General features: G+C 43.4%; 1 protein-coding gene across 1 annotated transcript in view; it reads left to right on the top strand.

The window, feature by feature from the left end:
* Positions 1-18,721, top strand: part of THSD4 (thrombospondin type 1 domain containing 4) — a 624,572-nt gene that overhangs the window by 275,366 nt on the left and 330,485 nt on the right. Inside the window, exon 7 of the mRNA XM_056128738.1 lies at positions 7,121-7,257. Within this exon, the coding sequence (XP_055984713.1) occupies positions 7,121-7,257 (137 nt within the window). The remainder of the gene's footprint in view (positions 1-7,120; positions 7,258-18,721) is intronic.

Raw genomic sequence — 18,721 nt, 5'->3', positions numbered from 1 at the left:
ACTTTTCCACTTTAGTGAATAATGCTCCTAAAATATTCGTGTGCAAATTTCAGTGAGAGTGATGCTTTTCTTTCTCAGTCCTGAAGTACAAGTACAGGATCCTATGGTGACTCTGACAATCTGAGGGACAGTGAAATGTAGCCCAAGGAAACCTTTTCGTAGTACTTTCTTCAGTATTGCTTGAGATTTGTGATTTCTCTACATCTTTGTCAATACGTACTGTTGTGGTTTTGCTTTGTGTATTTGTTTGTTTTTATTTTGGCCATCCTGAGCAAGGTGAAGTGAGCACTTACTGTTGCATTTTATTTTGGGGGGAACCCACACCCAGCGTTGCAGGGAAACAGCATATCAGGATGGAGACACATTCGCCCCAGCCCCTTGAGCCATCTCCCCGCCCCTCACTGTTTTGGTTCGGATTTTCCTAATAAGGTGTGATGTTGGGCATCTTTATATCTTTACTTAGTGGCTTTGAGTATCTTGCTTGGAGAAACATCCATTTTAACTCGTCTAGTCATTTTAAAATTAGATTGTTGTATTATAAAATTACTTTGTAGAGTCTAGAAATAGATTTCTTATCCGATACTTGATTGGCAAAACTTGGGTTTCACCTTGATATTCCACTAGTCAACAGAGTACAATTTAGAGATCCCCCACCCCAGTTATCCATTTTTTAATTTTGTCATTTGTGCTGTTGGTGTCTTATCAAAGAGACAAATACAATATCATAATGATTTATGCCATTGTTTTTTTTTTCAAGAAGATTTGTAGACTTAGCTCTTTATTAAACTGATGACCCTCCCTGAGTTTTTATATACTGAGATGGCTGTCACTATTTTATTTTTGGCATGAAGACATACAGTTATCCTATGCCATTTACTGCAAAACTTTTTCTTTTCCCATTGACTGGTGTTAGCACTCCTGTCAAGAAACAGTTGGCCATAAATGTGAGTTTATTTCTGAATTGTCATTTTCATTCCCTTGACATATGTCTAGCCTGATAACATCACAGTTTTTATTACAATATGTTTGGAGTGAGTTTTAAAACAGAAAGTATGAATCCATCAGCTTTTTCTTTTTCAAATTCGTTTTATTTCTGGGCTGTTGCATTTCCACATGAATTATAGGATATTTGTCATTTTTTTAATTCAGAAGGCGTTCTGATTGCATCAGGTTGGGCAGTCTGGTGCCACCTTCATAATAAGCCTTCCAGTCCATGAATATGGGTTGTCTTTTATTTAGATTCATTTTAATTTCTTGCAACAATGATCTATAGCTTTCATTGTATAAGTCAGACATCTGTTGTTAAATTGGTTTCTAGGTATTCTGTTCTGTTGGTAACATTGTTCCTGGGTATTATTCTAGATAAAATAAATTTAATAAAATGTTTTCTTAATTTTATTTTCATATTACTAATTGATAATATGTAGAAATGCAATTGATTTCTGTATATTGATCTTTTCCCCATAACCTTTTAAATTCCACAATCTTAATTAACTTTTTGACAGTTTTTGATGCATTTTCAAAATTTGGGAGAGAGCTAAGAATGCGGTTTGGTGCTATCTCCTATGCCTCACATGTTCGAGATACTGGCTTTTATTCCCTGCACCACAAAGAATTTTTTCCTTTCTATTTATTAGATTTTGTCCTCTGTGAATATAGATAACTTCTTCCTTTTCAGTTTGGGTTCTTTTTCTGTTGAATCAACAGTGAAATCAGTGATTCTGTTGAATCAGCAGTGAAATCAATAGAAATATCTCTTCATCCTGATTTTGCTATTTTGAGTATTTTCTTTTAAAGCCTTGATCTGTCTTTCCACAAGTTTGTCAATTTTGTTGATCTTTTAAATATAATCAACTTTCATTCTCGCTTACTTTCTCATTTAGTTTATTTCTATTCTAGTTTTCTCCTTCTTTCGGTTTTAATCTTAATTTGCTGTTCTCTTTTGCCTCTTCAGTATGGATATTAGAGTGTTAAGATACTTGTTTGTTTAATATAGGTACTTACAGATTAAACTTTTCTCTAAGCACTGCTATCATTGCATCCCATACATTTTGACACGTTATGCTTTTGTTAGTATTAATCTCAAAAAGTGTTTTCTAATTTCTTTGTGATTGTATCTCACCTATAAGAATGCTATCTAATTTCTACATATTTTGAAATTCCTACATTTTTAATTGATTCTTAGTTTTATTTCATGATCCATTGAACATATTTCCTTAACTCTAGTCCTTTACTGATTGAGGCCTTTTTAAATTATCATACATTTATCCTCACCTGGAGAATGTTTCACTTGTTTTTGAGAACTATGTATATTCTACTGATATTGGGTGAGTTATTCTGTAGACATCTATTAAATCCAGTTAGTTTATAGCTCAAATCATCTGTTTCCTCTTTGAGTTCTGTTATATCTGTTATTAAAAGTGATATGTCAAAAATTCAGCTTATTGCTGTTGAATTGCCTGTTTTTCTTCAGAGTTCTGTCCATATTTATTTTATGCATTTGGAATTCTATTGTTGTCTTCCCTAATGAATTGACATTTTTATCATGATAAAAATATACTCTATTTCTCTCAAGTAACAATATTTGTCTTAATGTCTGTTTTGTCTGATATTAGAGTTATTAGTATAGCCACTCCCACTCTGTTTTACCCATGATGTTATTGCTTTCACAAAAAAAAATAGCGCATTTTGAGAGACTTGAACAACAATCATTCTGTAAAGTAACATTTTCATTCTTAAACACCCCTCCACATTATTTTTGTTCATTTTTTCATTTTTATAGATTTTCTATCTCATCTGTTTCCAAAGTTACCTTTTGGAGATGCTATGATACTAGGTGAATTTGTTTGCTTTGATTCCTGCATGAGATTAATTATCTCTGGGCATATTGAGTCATACTGTAGTTCCTTTGCTGTCACATCTTCAAGATTTTTATCTTAACTCCTTTTTTTAAAAACACTTTCTCAATCATTTGTTACTTAAAGAAAAATCTTGGCCAGAAAGAAAGCTCAGTGGGCTGTGCACATGCTTAGCACAGAGAGGCCCAGATTCAGTCTCTGACTTTGCACAGTCCCATAAGCACCATCAAAGCAGATTTCCAGGCACAGAAGCATAAAACCAGAAATCATGCTGGATTCTGACACCATGTGGAAAGAGCATCCAATTCCACAGGTTAGGGGCTTGGCCACCCATTTCTGTCCTCCTTTTCAAAAGCTAGTCATAAGTCCAAGTAATTACCTGCACTTCTGAACAACTGGTGGTAGAATTGGAAGTTCTTCGGACCCCTTGCTAAGATTTAGTTCATTTAGTGATAGTTAATTTGCTAGAATGACTCACAGAACTTGGAAAACCTACTTACTCACTAGATCACCAATTTACTGCAGAGAGGAACAGCCAGACGGAAAAGATATAGAGTAAGATATGAGAAATGGATGAGGAGTTTCCATGCCCTCTCTAAACAGACACCGCATCCCCCCCAAAATCTTTGCCTGTCTTTCAACCTTGAAGCTCCCTGAAGCCCCTCCACTTGGGCTTTGTTGAGCTTCATTACCTTCTCTAGGCTGATTTACTCATTGGCAATTGGCCATTGAGAGCCTGTCTCCCCTCCCTAGTGGTCTAGGGGAGGGACTGGAAGTTCAACCCTTAGTGTTACCAAGGTGGCCTTTGAAGACAGCAGCCTCATCTTTGGTTGCTTCCCAAAGTCTCCTCATTCACATAACAACAGACACCATTAGCAGCACATGCAGGAGTCTAAGGCTTTAGGGAGCGCATGAGCTGAGCCAGTCAGGAGACTGGATGAAGACCAAAGGTGTATAAGAAATATACTTTGGTCATCTGAGTGACTAAATATAGTCAGATATAAATATATGACTAAATATATAATACATTTATATCGTAAATCATATAAATATAAACTACTTCCCTTTTTCCTGATAAAACCATGACAAAACCTGCTTAGAGAAGAGACTCCTGGCATCAGAATTGTAATTTTATTCTGGGGTAAGAGGGCAGGAGAAGAATGAAGTGACTATTCATGAAGTCTTACCCGAAGGAAAATGTATTTTTATGTGGGATTTTAAAAGTGGTTTGGGGAGTAAATGTAGAGTCTAGACAAAGCAGTGGGACCCTAAGGAGTTTTGTGAGGGAATCTGTCTCAGCTGTCTCCTGGGAATCCCCTTTTCCATTTTTGCTAGTCTGAGAAGGCAGCAACACAGTTAGTGTTGAGGATCACACTCAGGGCTTCTGGCCCCAGTGAGAGGAGTCAAAGCTAAAATCCAATCCTCTGAATTATTTTCACGTGTCCATTTGGAGGATCTGCAATGATCATCTCCCATTTGGCCATGTTTTTATCATTATTTTTCTTAGACTGCTCTATCCATAGTACGCTTGTGGGTATTGAGAATTTGAATGTGGCTGCAAAAGTTAGATTGTCAAAGGATAAGATTTGTGGCAGGAAATCACAAGAAGCACCACACAACTTTACCCTACATGAGGCTACTTTGCAGTCCCTTCTATTACTTAAGGTAAAAAGGTAAAGGCCGTCCCGTTGATCGTCGATTTGCTTGAGCGGGCCCAGTAACGTCTCCATTGGAGACTTTGTTGTTACTGTGTCTGGCATATCGAATACTCTCGGTAGCTTGCCGGGCTCTCCGAGAGGGGCGGAGGAATCGAACTCGGTTCGGCCATGTTGGCCGCTTGTAAGGCGAACGCCCTACCGCTGTGCTATCGCTTTCTATTACTTAAATACTATGCAAAAGAGAGATACTACAACCACTTTAGTAAGGGGGTCACATCCAGCGGGCTCAGAACTTACTCCTGGCTCTGTACTCAGGATTACTCTTGGTGGTGTTTGGTGAACTGTATGTAGTGCTGGGGATTGAATCCAGGTCAGACACATAAAAGGCAAGTAGCCTACCCACTGTACTATCTCTCTAGCCCCCCCAAAAAAATTGCTTCTTAAATCAGGAGTTTGGAAGAGAGCAAGCAGGGTCTTGGATAAACAAAGACCAGGAGAAGGCCATTTGGAAGACACATATTGTCTCCAGTGGGTCTCTCTCTTTTTCAAATTGGTTTTATTTTCTAAAATCTATAACACAATTATCTGATTTCAGATAATTCCCAAAGTTGCTTCTATCTTTGGTGTCCTTGGATTTTTTTCAAGACAACCTCTTAATCTTTTGGACAGAAAACACAAGAAATGAAGCCTTGACTTCAGAGATAGAGCTCTGAGCACATAGAAGATTCTGTCTTTGCAAATGCATGTGGTCCCAGAGGCTCCATGTTATTTCCTGTTCATGGTTTTCAGTGGCTTGGAGTAGAAGGCAATCCACTGCTATGATGGGGGCGGGGGAGGGGAGGGATAGGATGTATTGTGTTGTGTAAGAAAATACTAGTGTTGCCCAACCCAATCATCTGATCTTCAAACCAAGGCATAACCCTGGAACATGTTGCCAGTGATTGAGCATTGAGCATAGCTTTACTCTAGGCTCTAAAAGCATTTTTGAAAAGGTCACTGTCTTTTTAACACAGTCTGTAAAGGGATATACATAATAACTTTTCAGTATCTGTACTGCAAAGCATAATTCCCAAAAGGAAAGAGAGAGAGTAAGAGAGAGAGAGAGAGAGAGAGAGAGAGAGAGGTTCCTACCATAGAGGTAAGGTGGGGGCAGGAGGGAAACTCAGGACATTAGTAGTGGGAAGTGAACACTGGTGAAGGAACATATTTGGATTAAAACCCAAGCATGAACAACTTTGTAACTGTGTATCTCACTATGATTCAACTAAAAATAAATTTTAAAAAAATTTAAAGTCACTGTCTACTTGCCGTTCATTCTTTGACCTATGAAATATGAATTTTTCTTATTTTTCATTTAAAGGCACCTCAATTATCAAAAGATGTTAGTTGTGGTGGAAACTTAGTATTTACCACCTATTGTGTGCCACGCTCTGTGTGAGGTGAAAAAAAAATATAGAGAAATATCCTGGAGAATTGATCTAGAGGGGGCATGGAAGGAAACGGCAAACATGAAGGACACTCATATCTATTCTTCAACATGCGCTTCAAGAACTTTTGAGCTTTTGCTAAGTGCACAATTCTGTGCTCAGTGTTGGGGATACAAAAATGAAAAAAGTACAGAACTCCCTGTGGTCCTGAAAAATATGTTCCAGTACAGTTTGGTTAACCTCTAATCAAAAGCCATTTCTGCCTACAAAGATGCACAGGCACAATTAGGATCCAAGAGCGCTTCCCAGTGGAGGTGACCTAGGAACTAGGTAATAGTGAAGTGAGAGAAAGGCTGAAGGAAAAGGTGAACAGTACTGGACAGAGAAAGTGCTGAGTTGTGTCTAGAACATGGGCAGAATGAATAGTAGGAAATGAGATCTGGAAAGATAGATGAATGAGGTTCAGCTTTGGAAAGATGTTTTATTCCTTGTTTAGGACCATGGACTTCAACAATAAGTGATAGAGAACCCACTTGAATATTTCATAATGAAGGAATTATTGCGTGAGATGCTGACTACTTAGGCATAAAGATGCTGTAACTGCATAATACCTTTTAAGTTAAAAATGAAACTGTGTCATAAATTGTCTGCTCACTGTGATTACTGGTACATAAAATGTAATTTTGGCTATAGCAGAGTACAGAGAGGAGGGAGAGAGATGTCTGAAAGTGGTCTAGTATTTGCATTGTGAAATTCCTAAAGAATCCCTTTATGAGATTCACTCGGAATTGAATCTCTAATATGCCACTGGTTAAGATGCCTACCTTCTGCCATCAGTCACAAAGAAACCTGATAGCTTTCATGCAGCTTATAGAGTGTGTCTGTATTGAAATTCTTGGAGTAGACAAACCCATAGAGACAGACAGTAGATCAATGGTTCCCAAAGAACTCAAGGAGGGGGAAGCCTGAAGTGACAGGGAATAGATACAGGTTTTCTCTTGGGACATGACAGGAATGTTCTGGAATTAGCAGTGGTGGTTGTACAACATTGTAGATATAGGAAAAGCCTCTAGATTTCACACTCTGGTCAAAAACAGTTCATTTTAGTTTCTGTGGATATTATCTCAAGAACGAATATAGGCTGATCAATGTTGTTTGTTTGTTTGTTTGTTTGTAGTTAAGGGCAACCGGAAGTGTGAGTTGAACTGCCAGGCCATGGGCTACCGCTTCTATGTCCGGCAAGCTGAGAAGGTCATTGATGGCACCCCCTGTGACCAGAACGGTACGGCCATCTGTGTGTCTGGGCAGTGCAAGGTAAGTGCCCTGCGTTGGTGCACGTGCTGAGCCTGGAGCGCAGGGTAGCTCGCGCCTCTGTGTATTTGCATCTCTCAGAGTGGCACACATTTCAGCTATTAGCTGAGTTCTGTTTCTAGCACAGGCTCCAACCAGACATAGCATCAAGCCTGGCTTCCTTCCCTCCTCTGACCTGGAGCTCAGGGAAATGGGCCTTGCCGGATCAGTCAAGAAATCACCCTCCGCCCAGGAGGCTGGCATTTGAAGGGCACCATGTATTTTATCTCGCCTCCCACCAGTTGGGGCAGGCTTCCAAATGAAAGTTGTTTCATGCCTTTTAGAGCAGAAGTTGTACTTTAAACAGGAAGCATTTGTAGCCTCCCTGGGCTTGTGAAGTTTGTTTTTTTTTGTTCCAGGAACTCCCCACCCTGCACTCCGCAAACATCCTGGGCTTGAGAGTTTGGGGGGATGCTAACCTTGGACAGCCAGCAGCGTTTGGTTAAAAATAAGCGTCTTAGATGTGATGGCATGAATTCCATCGCCTCATTAATCTGGGTCTGGTCATCTACCTCCTTTCATCTGTAAATGCATTAGCACAGCTAAGTCTCTCGTAGGTAAATGACTCGTTGAATCCCAGATGCTGTCTTAATTAACCCAAGGTAGTCAGCAGGACCGATTTTCATCAAAGGAAGATCACTTTGGCTATAACATCTGAAAGTTCCTGTTACACTTGGAACGTAAATTGCCACCGTATTTATGATGAGGATCATTTCATGATGACTTCTAAGTACCACCTTTCCCACCTCGCCTTTATTTTAATGAGGAGCTTTCACATAGGGCACAAAATCTCTTACAGAGCAGTGAGGATTGTCTCATTTGAAATGAAAATTAAGAAAGGCAAGGCTGGGATTTGATATCTGGTGTGTGTGTTGGGGGGTGGGGGACTTTGGAATAGACAAACACACAAATATTAGGGAGGAAATAGAAGAGGAGGAGAACATACTGGGAGCTGAAAGCATCCGGCTTCCAATTTCCCACCATCTTGGGGAACAGCTAGGCCTCATACACCCCACAGTGCAGGACAGACAGTGCTTGAGCGGGTTTTCAGAGGCAAGAACCTCCACCTCAGCTGGTCTGTCCCGGGTAATACTGGTCCTGAAATGTTGGGTTTTAGACAATCTAGTTTTCTTTCCAGGTGCTGAGTGTTTTTTTTGTTTGTGTTTTTGTTTTTCATAAAAACAGGTGCCTATGGGAAAACAGGTGCCTACGGGGAGGAGGTAGTGTCACGGTTAAATATGCTCTCTGACATCAGGCTCCCTGACCTCAAATCCTGCCCATTCAACTGATTTACCCCATACCTTTGTTACACCAGCCCCCAGCACCGCTCAGTATGCCTCCCAGTGTGGACAGCGCTGGCCTCCTGTGTCATAAAGAACAATTACTCATTGGTCACTAACACTTGTAAGGCCCTTGTAAGCACTCTGGCCCTTAGCAAGCCTGCGGATACTTTGCAATGCTGTGACTTTTCTGTCCAAGTATGTCTTGTTGTATGGAATTTTCTCTGTAGAAGTATTTGGCTTTGGGGTTTTATAGATTTTAGTCTTGAGAGGTTCGCATACTCTTTCGAGGTAATGGTTTTTCCCTGCAGTGGCAATCAGTTTTGGTAAGGGGATGTGGTTTGTAGATATGAGATGGGCAGGTCCAAGGAAGGGCCTGGGTTTTTCTGTCTGAGGAGCATCTGACCCTATGTAACACTGCCGCATGCCCATGCATTCATGCATCTTACCCAGAACAGCAAAAGATCAGCAGCCAGTTGGATTCTCTGTGGCGAACAGAGATGAAGAACTGTCTGTGGGCAGGGGTGGGAGGCCTTGTGGGGAAATGGAAGGTGGCCTCTTTCCATGGTCTCTTAGTGTGGTGTCAGATGTCTGTGCTCTGACAAGACAAAGGAACAGCAAACACAAGCACGTGGGTTGGATTCTTCCTGCAGGAGCGGAGCCATTCAAAGCGCAGGCCAACGCTGTTTGAAGATGACAGTTGCTAAAAGACTGAGCCAAACATTGTCAGGATGTGAGGACATTAATAGGAGTTTGCTGTCCCAGGACTGCTTTGATAGGGCTGCGTATTCCTGCTCTGCGCGTTTGCCTGCAGTTTGGTCGTAGAAGCTGTCAGAACCGCTGACCATCTCGTCCTCCTCAGCACTGTAGTTTAAACAACCAGAAGTACATTTGCTTCCCAGGCTGAGGTTTCTGTTTATTCTGCAGCTTTCAAAGAGTCAAGTGTCCTTCTCTGAATACTTGATTGGAAGCCCAGCTTTCCAATTGGTATCTCTGCCTCCCTGACTTGTGGCTGAGAAAACAATCACTGGAGAGCAGTTCTTGCTATCGTGTGTGTGTGTGTGTGTGTGTGTGTGTGTGTGTGTGTTTCTCTGAAATAGCTCCAGAGAACCTCCACTGCAGAGCTGAAAGGAGACCTCAGGCTTGCAATTGAACTTAATGGAAGATGAGAAGCATTAGAGACCAATAGGAGCTCACCCCTCTCTCTCTCTCTCTCTCTCTCTCTCTCTCTCTCTCTCTCTGAGTTCTGTGCCCTTTCCCATGGGCAAAGACCAGAGCAGTTTGCACAGTCTGTTCCAGCCAGCACAGTGCTCCAGCTGACCTGTAACCACCCTGTTCTCAAAGCACTTCTGTGTTTTGGATCCAAGAGTTGGAAGAAGAGCAGGAAGAATGCAGATATCCTGGTTCGGAGAGACAGTGCAGGGGATACAATGCTTGGCTTTGCATGCTATGACCCCAATTCTATCTGCAGCACCTCATGGTCCCCTGAGCACTGCTGGTAGCGAGCACAGAGCCAGGAGTAGCCCTTGGCATCCCAAGGGGCCAATAAGCGTAAGAGTTCAGATTGCAGACATCCTGAGGAGGAGGTGGGGTGTGGGGAGCTAGGAAAATGAGGTTCCCTCTTCTCTCTCTCTCTCTCCTCTCTCTCTCTCTCTCTCTCTCTCTCTCTCTCTCTCTCTCTCTCTCTCTCTCTCTCTCTCTCTCTCTCTCTCTCTCCATGCTGAGTGCACTTCTTTTACTTGGCAGAAACTGAAGGGTCCCAAATGCTGACTTCAGGTTAAGGGCTGCATGTATTCAGACTTGGAAGGGAAAGGGCTCATGCCCCAACTTTTCCTAAAGAAGAAACTATCTTGCAGTCTGAAGAGATTCTGCCTGTCCTCTGCAGGACCTTCCGTTTAGGCCAGAACTTCCTAAACTCACCGCATTTGCAACTGAGAAATTTCCGCCTGAGAAATTTTTACATGGTCTTTGGTATATAGGTATATAAAGGAGAATTACAGTTCAAACATTTACCTTTCATGAATCGTGAAGAAATTTTTGTTTGTTTGGAGGCCATGCCTGGCCGAGTTCAGGATTTACTCCTAGCTCTGTGCTCAGCGATCACTTCTAAGTGCTTGGTGAGACCAAATGTGGATGAGTCCTATGTAAGGCAAACACGTCCCCCACTATACTGTCTCTCCAGCCCAAAGAAAATTATTTTAAAACAACTTGGGTTTTTTTTTTTGGCCACACCCAATATTGCTCAGAGGTTACTATTGGCTCTGTGCTCAGGAATCACTCCTGGAAGGCACATGGCAACATATGGGGTTCAGCCAGGGATCAAAACTGGGGCAGCCGCATTACGGAAAAATGAAATTTTAAGATTTTTTTTACCACCCCTACATTTAGTCATGCCCCCTCCTGGGGTAGTGACCCGCAGTTTTAGATGTGAGGCTCTAAGTATCAAATAGGAGCCTCTGGCCATTCCTCAGAGTCAGCCTCATGCCAGTACACACCTTCACTCCACTGAAAGGCTAGAGGTGAAGAGAGAGCCCTGGAGTCGGGCCCTTGTCCCAAAGAGGGCAATTCACAACCTCAAGGAGTCAGGGTTGGTGCTGGTGCAAGCTGGCAAGGAGCTCAGCCTTGTGCCAGGCATATGCCATGTGCTTCACCACCTCAGCGACTTCCCAAGTTAGTTCACTGTCACCATATCCACGCGAAGGCTGACTGGTCAGCCCCAGTTTGCAGCAGACTCTGTCAAGAGGAAAAGTTTCTTTGTGTGTCTGCTGAGTTGCACAAACTAAGTCATGGGGGACTTGACTCTTCTTGTTGCTTCTTTAGGACAAGAGCTTTTATTTTAAATTAATTTATTTTTAAATTACAGAGTTGTTCATGATTGGTTTTCAGTCATATCTTGTTCCAACACTCATTCCTTCGCCAGTGTACATTTCCCACCACCAATGTCCCCGTTTTCCCTCCCACTCCCCCCCACCACCTCTATGGCAGGTACTTTTCTTCTTCTCCTCCTCGTCCTCCTCCTCGTCCTCCTCCTCCTCGTCCTCCTCCTCCTCCTCCACCTCCTCGTCCTCCTCCTCCTCCTCCTCCTCCTCCTCCTCCTCCTCCTCCTCCTCCTCCTCCTCCTCCTCCTCCTCCTCCTCCTCCTCTCGAGAAGTTAGTTCACTGTCTGAGACAGTCTGTCTGTCTGTCTTTCTGTCTGTCTCTCTCCTCCCTCTCCCTTTCAGGCATTATGGATTGCAATAAAAATACTGAAAGGTTATCAGATATAGCCCTTTACTTACTTGTAACACTCTGTCCTATCCAGTCTTCTTTAGATGAGCAGAGTCACTCCGTGTGCTGTAGGCTCACTCCTTTGCAAGTTTCCCTTCCTCACACCCTCTTTCCAAAACACACAGCACAACATGCCCCTCCTCTGATAAATCCCTTCTGAGGCTCCCCATTGCCTGTGAACAAGGTGCAGACCCTCTGTCAAGTAATGCATCTCAGATCCAATAAGTGCCAAGCGGGCAGGGTTGGGAGGTGGCACTCCTAGCCCCAGCATCGGTGGAATTAAGCTGCCCCCAGATGTGCATGAACTTTATCTACTCACAGCCTGCTCACCAGGTTGTACATAGCACCACAAGCCCCCGAGAGTCATTCTGTTTGTTTACCCCCAGACCCTGCAGGGAGTGACTACAGACACTTCCTTATGTGGAAAGCACCATCTGAAGAGGTACCTAAAATACTGGTGTAAAGGACTGAAGGTTTGTATAGGGGTTAAGGCATATACTTTCCACATGGTGACCCAGGTTCAATCCCGAACACTGCATATGGTTGTCCAAGCCCAGCCAGAAGTGAGCCCTAAGCACCACCAAGTGTACTCCCAAGCTGTGTAAAATTAGCAAAGGTTTGTTAGATGTCCACAGATGCAGTTTCTTTTGAATCCAGCACTGCCCCCTCTCCTCTTTGTCTGGGATAGGCAGTTGAGCATAGTGAAAACAGGAGTGAGAACTATTGCAAATCACAATACCCAAAGGGAGAGAGAGAGAGAGCAAAAGGGAAAACCCTGCCACAGAGGCAGGGTGGAGTGGGGGTGGGGCTGCGCGGGTGGGAGGGATACTGGGATCATTGGTTGTGGGCACTGGTGGAGGGATGGGAACTTGATCATTGTATGACTGAAACGTAAGCACGAAAGTTTGTAAATCTGTAAAAGATAACTGTACCTCGTGGTGATCATTAAAAAAAATTAAAAGACCAGTAGTGGGAAGTCCCCAATGGGATCCCCAGAATTCCAGGCTTGAAGTTGGAGAGAATTCTTGGCTCCTCCCCGAATGCCTTCCTCCTTCATTCTACTTTCATTCTTGGTCACCCAGAGTTTCCTGGTCCCTCGAAGCTCGTGGAAGTGTGTGCCCCCTCGGTGTTTTCTGTTGAGGAGGAGAGGCCCTCTGTCACTGTTTCTCCCTTTCCTGCCATCCCTCCCTGCCACTCACTTCTTTTTTTTTTTAAATTTTTATTAGCGAGACACCATGAGGTACAGTTGTAGACTTACAAAGTTTTGTGCTTGGGTTTCAATTATACAATGATCAAATACCCATCCCTCCACCAGTGCCCATTTCCCACCACCACGGATCCCAGTATCCCTCCCACCCACTCCATCCCCCCCATCCCACCCTGCCTCTGTGGCAGGGCATTCCCTTTTGTTCTCTCTCTCCCCTTTTGGGTATTGTGGTTTGCAAAAGAGGCATTGGCCACTCACTTCTTACCATGAGACTTTGCCAGTGCCTGCATGCCACGGAGCTCACACCTCTTCCCTAATGGGGACCTGCTGGTTGCCTTGGGACACATCAGCTGCAGTTTCCTATTTTCTCAGTACACTTGGGCCAGGTAACTGTTTCCAAGTTTTCCAAGAGAAGCTGTGAACAGTGAATGCTGACCAGTGACAGGTGTATGTCTCTATGTGTGTACATCTCTATGTGAGTGAATGAATCTGTATGTGAGTGTGTGCATCTGTGTGCATGCATGTTTGTATACCTGTGTAAATGTGTGCATCTGTGTGTGAGTGCACATGTCTTTGTGAGTAAATGCATGTGTGTGCGTCTGTGAGTATAAGCATCTGTGTGATTGTGTGCATCTGTACGTGCATCTGTGTGTGAGTGTGCATCTTTGTGTGCATCATTGTGTGAGTGTGTGCATCTGTACCTCTGCGTGTGTGTGCACCTGTGTGCGTATCTGAGGGTGTGACTTTGTATTAGTGTATTATGAGTGAGTGTGTGCACTTGTGTGAGTGTATGCATCTGAGTATATAAGTATATGCAACTGTGCACATGTATATGTGTGTGTGTGTGTGTGTGTGTTTAGCTGCTGAGTTTCCATCACCCCCCATTTCCAACCACTTGGAAACCTCAGCCATACAGCCCTGATCAGACCCTGCTCCTTTCTCTGTTGGCTGCCTAAGTTTTGTTCCATTTTCCCATTTTTGTAGCCAGTATTATGTGGTCTCGGCTCCAAGTCTTAATGTAACCTGAAGAATCCCTGGAAAATCGTTGAACTGGGTAAACCCTTCTCTCCTTTACTTGTTGGGCATGATTAGGCTGGAAAATGGGCGGAGAGCTTTTGTAGTGTGTCCATTCCAAGCTCCTGTGGTACTTTGTGACCTTCATCTCCTGTTCCCACCCCAGTGCAATCTGTGGTTGAAAGCACTTCCCGTTTGTCACCACTAAAATGCTTCTCCTGTGTGCTTGGTCTTCAGACACATGTCTGTGCTCCTAAAGGAGAGAGAACTGGTGTTGTTTGTGTTTGTATCCACAGTGCCGAACATACCAAGATTGTTTGATGCCTGTTTGAAAGGTATGGATGGGGCATGGAGCTGGCTCCGTGGTAGCGTGCCCATGAGTCCCATCCCTGGCGCCGCCTCACGTGCTGCATGTCATTCAGGCAGCACTGCCATAGGGGTATCTAGTGCCACAAGTGTGTAACCTTGAAGACGTAACATCAACAGCAACAAACACAACTACACAGGAAGGTGTGTGGGAAAACAGATAAATAGCTGAGTAGGATATATGGATGAATAAATGGAAGAACAAGTTGGAAACCTAGCTGTGTCAACTTTCCTAAAAATAATTATCTTGAGCCTAACTTTGATATCTCAAACAAAACCCGACCAAACTGTGCCTCATTCTGTGCTCTTCTTCCCCACTGCCTATGGTTTGTCTCCATTTCAGTCCCTGGGAACACTAACTAACCAGAAAACCTGTGTTTAGATTTCTTTTGCTCGAGCGGACCCAGTAACGTCTCCATTGGAGACTTTGTTGTTACTGTGTCTGGCATATCGAATACGTCACGGGGAGCTTGCCAGGCTCTGCCGTGCGGGCGAGATACTCTCGGTAGCTTGCTGGGCTCTCTGAGAGGGGCGGAGGAATCGAACTTGGGTCGGCCATGTTGGCTGCGTGCAAGGCAGACGCCCTACCCGCTGTGCTATCGCTCCAGCCCCACACCCAGTGGTGCTCAGGGCTTTCTCCTGGATCTACATTCAGGCTCAGGGAACCATATGGAGTGCCAGGGGTCAAATCCAGGTCAGCCACATGCAGGGCAAGCGCTCTACCCACTGTATTTACTATCTCTGCGCCCCCTGGTTCAGATTTCTGAATGATTGCATGCATTAGTTATACCCATACCAGCCTAAGCATCCATATCATTGTTCATTAATTTAGTGCATAATCTGAACTTCTCTCCACTGTCCATGAATTGGGCTTGAGAAGTAAAAATGATGAAGAAGATTAGCGTGGCCTCTAGCCATGTTGGACTTAAAACTGAGCGGAGAAAGTAATCAAGAGAAGAGGAGGTCAGTTCAGTGAGAACTGCAGCTATTGCTGAGTGTTGTGAGTGAAAATTGAGAGTGGGGGTGGCATGACATTAGCAGGAGTGTTAGGACAAGTCTCATGGGAGGTGACACTGCTGAGTTGCAGGTCACAAGGCTTGCCGAGAGCATATGCCTAGTGTCCGGCCCAGCAGGATGACAGGTACTAACTCTGGAGCTGGCCACCTGAGGTCTCTTGCTCTCTGCTCTCAGTCATTAACCTGCTCTTTCCTTATGATGTGACCTCTGAGGTCACAAAGTGCTGTCTTAGTGCTCCCAGACCACCCAACAACTTCCTAAACACGTGCTGCCTTGGGAAGCAGAGAAAAACCAGAAAGTCATTCCCTAGTTTCAAAAAGATTCCTCTGGAAGCCAGGGGAACTAATGGGTCAACAGCCAGACTTTCCATTATCAAAATATGATTTTTAAAAAAGGGATTGAGCGATCAAAACTTTAGCTTCAAAAGTGTTGGGACACATGCCTCACATATGCAAGGCCCCGGGTTTGATTCCCAGCTCTGCTGTGGCCCTTCAGTCACCCCTGGACTAAGCAGAAGCACATCACTAGCCTCTGCATGGAGCTGTCAGGCCCAGAACTGATTGTCTAGAAGGGAGTCTGGGGAAACCCTGAGCACTGTAAGGAGGCCTTTCAATTACAGATGCACAGGAAAAATTGGGCTATTATGTCCAGTACTTCCAAGCTGCTCTTCCGGGAGATTCTTTCTATACCAGTGTCAGACGAGAAACATGGGTCTCCTCCCACTGGCTTTCAGAAGGAATGGTCCTTTGGGTCAGATAGTTCTCTCCACTGCTCAGCCTTCCCCCCTGCATCTAAACATAGACCGAGGGCTCTCCTGGTCTGAGCTGGCCGATCCAGGCTGCAGAGATAGGCAGTGCTCAGAGAGTACAGCACAAAGCACATTTTAGGGATACAGAAAGCTGCAGTGTATGGAAATTTCAGGAAACTCTGGTGCAGATCAACAAGTCCTGGGGACCCATTGCCCTTGGCCTTGCTTTCCTATTCACACTCTTGATAAGGTGACTCATGCTCCTGTCTGGCGATACAGATGACATTGGATCGGTTTCTTTTAAAACATGGGATACTGGGGCCAGAGCGATGATATAGCAGGTAGGGTGTTTGCCTTGCACATGACTGACCCAGGTTTGATCCCCAGTATCCTGTATGGTCCCCCAAGCATCACCAGGAGTAATTCCTAAGTGCAGAGCTAGGAGTAACCCCTGAGCATTGCTGGGTATGCTCTAAAACAAAACAAAAAACAAACAAAACTAAAACATGGGCTACTGGGGTCAGGAAGATAATACAGTGGATAGGGCACTGGCCTCGCATGTGGTCAACTGGTTTCAATCCCAGACTCCACTTATGGTTCCCTGATCCCTGCCAGGAATGATCCCAGAGCACAGAGCCAGGAGTAAGCCCTGAACACAGCAGGGTGTGGCCCAGCCTCCCTCCCCGCCCCATAAAATAAAACTTGGACTTGATGGTGATTCAGGTATGTCTTGAAGTCCCATGGAAAGCTTGAAGGGCAGACCTATGATTATGACACTACTTTGGGAATGAAAGTTCTGGAAATAAGGAGGTCATGCTGAACAGCAAATATGGCCGGTATATGATTGAAGGGGGAAAAAAAGAGCTTTCCAAAAATGGTCTTGATAGAAACGGGAATCTGAACATTAAAATGTCAGATGAAAACACTTCATTTTTATATAATATTTTAATAGAGAATATTTCTATGACTCAGTCTCCAAAAATATGATTCCTTGTCTCCTGTCCACACCGTTTCCCCAGATCCCTGTGCCCGGACAGGAAATTAGCCCTCTTTAATAGCTTCTGTTCTAAGACAGGTATTTTTATGCCTCTGTGAGCCTATTCACATTACATAATTTCCCCCTTCTTTTTGACACAGATGTAGCATATCACACCCCCTGCTCTGGACTCTGCTTTGCTCCACATAGCTTGGAGAACTTTCCACACTAATGTCTAAAGAATGTCCTCACTCATTTTATAGTTGCACAGTGCTCTCTTGTAAGCATTCCCCAGAGTTTATTTGGCCACAGTGTCCTCTGGCGTTCTGTCATCTGTTACCTTTACCAAAGAGAAGGTCACCAGAGAGATGGTGGATGATTCACATGGATCATTTGACATGTGAATGTCTCTAGGATATGTTCTCAGAAGTGAGTCAGGAGTTCCTATGTGCTTGTGATTTTAATGCCTGCAGAGGGCATTGCTCCCCAGAGTGGCCACAACAACTGACCTTTCCATCACCCAGGTCTGAGGAGGTACATTGTCCAACTTGGAGATGTTTTTGCCAAATTGATAAGTGAACAATGGGTGGTTTTTATTCGCATTTATCTCATATTGGGTGAAGATGCCTGTCTTTTCCTGTATTTTGGACAGGGTCCGGACTAGGATGAGCTGGATGCCATGGTGCAGAATTTAAGGAAACACTTTGCCAAATTCTAATGTCCCTTTAGCTTGTGCCTTAGCACCTCACCTGCCTCTTCTAGCCCAGCCCAGCCCATCCTGCTTGCTCCTACCAGGAACCATTTACATTCCTTTCGGGTGAGCTGGTTTTCCCTGGCCCTGCCCATTTCTCTACCAGATAGTTGACCTTTTGCTCTGCAGAAGTTTCCCAACATGATAGTGATTTTTTTTAATGATATAGATTACAGGGTTGTTGTTCTTTTTTTCCTTTTAAAGATAGCCTTTTGACTTATGCCTTTGCTCATAGAGTTTTGATGATTTTTATTTTGTTGCCATGCAGTAGGTTTGAGGTCTTTAAATGGTAGTTAGAAATTTCCCCTTTTATGATTCTGAATTTTGGTTCATAGAATCTACTCAATGATGTTATAAAATGATTTTAATATCTTCTTTCAGTGACTGATGGTTCTGTCATGCATACTTTTCTGTTCATCTGTAGGAACTTACCTAAGTATATCATGTGAGGGATAGATTCCATTTTATGCTTTTTCAGATGGTTATCCAGTGATGTTTTTAGTATTATTAAGGAAACTTTTTCCTTCTGTTTGGAAACTCATTATTACAGTATGTGTGTGTATTTCTTGGAATCTTTCTATTTAATTCCATTAGTCTATATGTGAGAACATGCATTATGAAAGAGAAGTGAAATGGATCAGTGTTTTAAGATATGAAAGGCAAGTCGCATGTTTGCTTGAAATTAATATATTCATGGGCTCGGAATGGAAACCTTTCTCTGTTCATCACTTGGAAAAATAATGAATTTACAGAGACTTTTTACTGGATTGAAAAAGGACTCTTCCGTGACTTTTAGGAGCAG

This window comes from Sorex fumeus, unplaced genomic scaffold (genome assembly GCF_029834395.1).
Source record: "Sorex fumeus unplaced genomic scaffold, SorFum_2.1 ptg000067l, whole genome shotgun sequence".
Classification (NCBI taxonomy): Eukaryota; Metazoa; Chordata; class Mammalia; order Eulipotyphla; family Soricidae; genus Sorex; species Sorex fumeus.
This window is presented reverse-complemented; position numbering and strand designations above follow the sequence as displayed.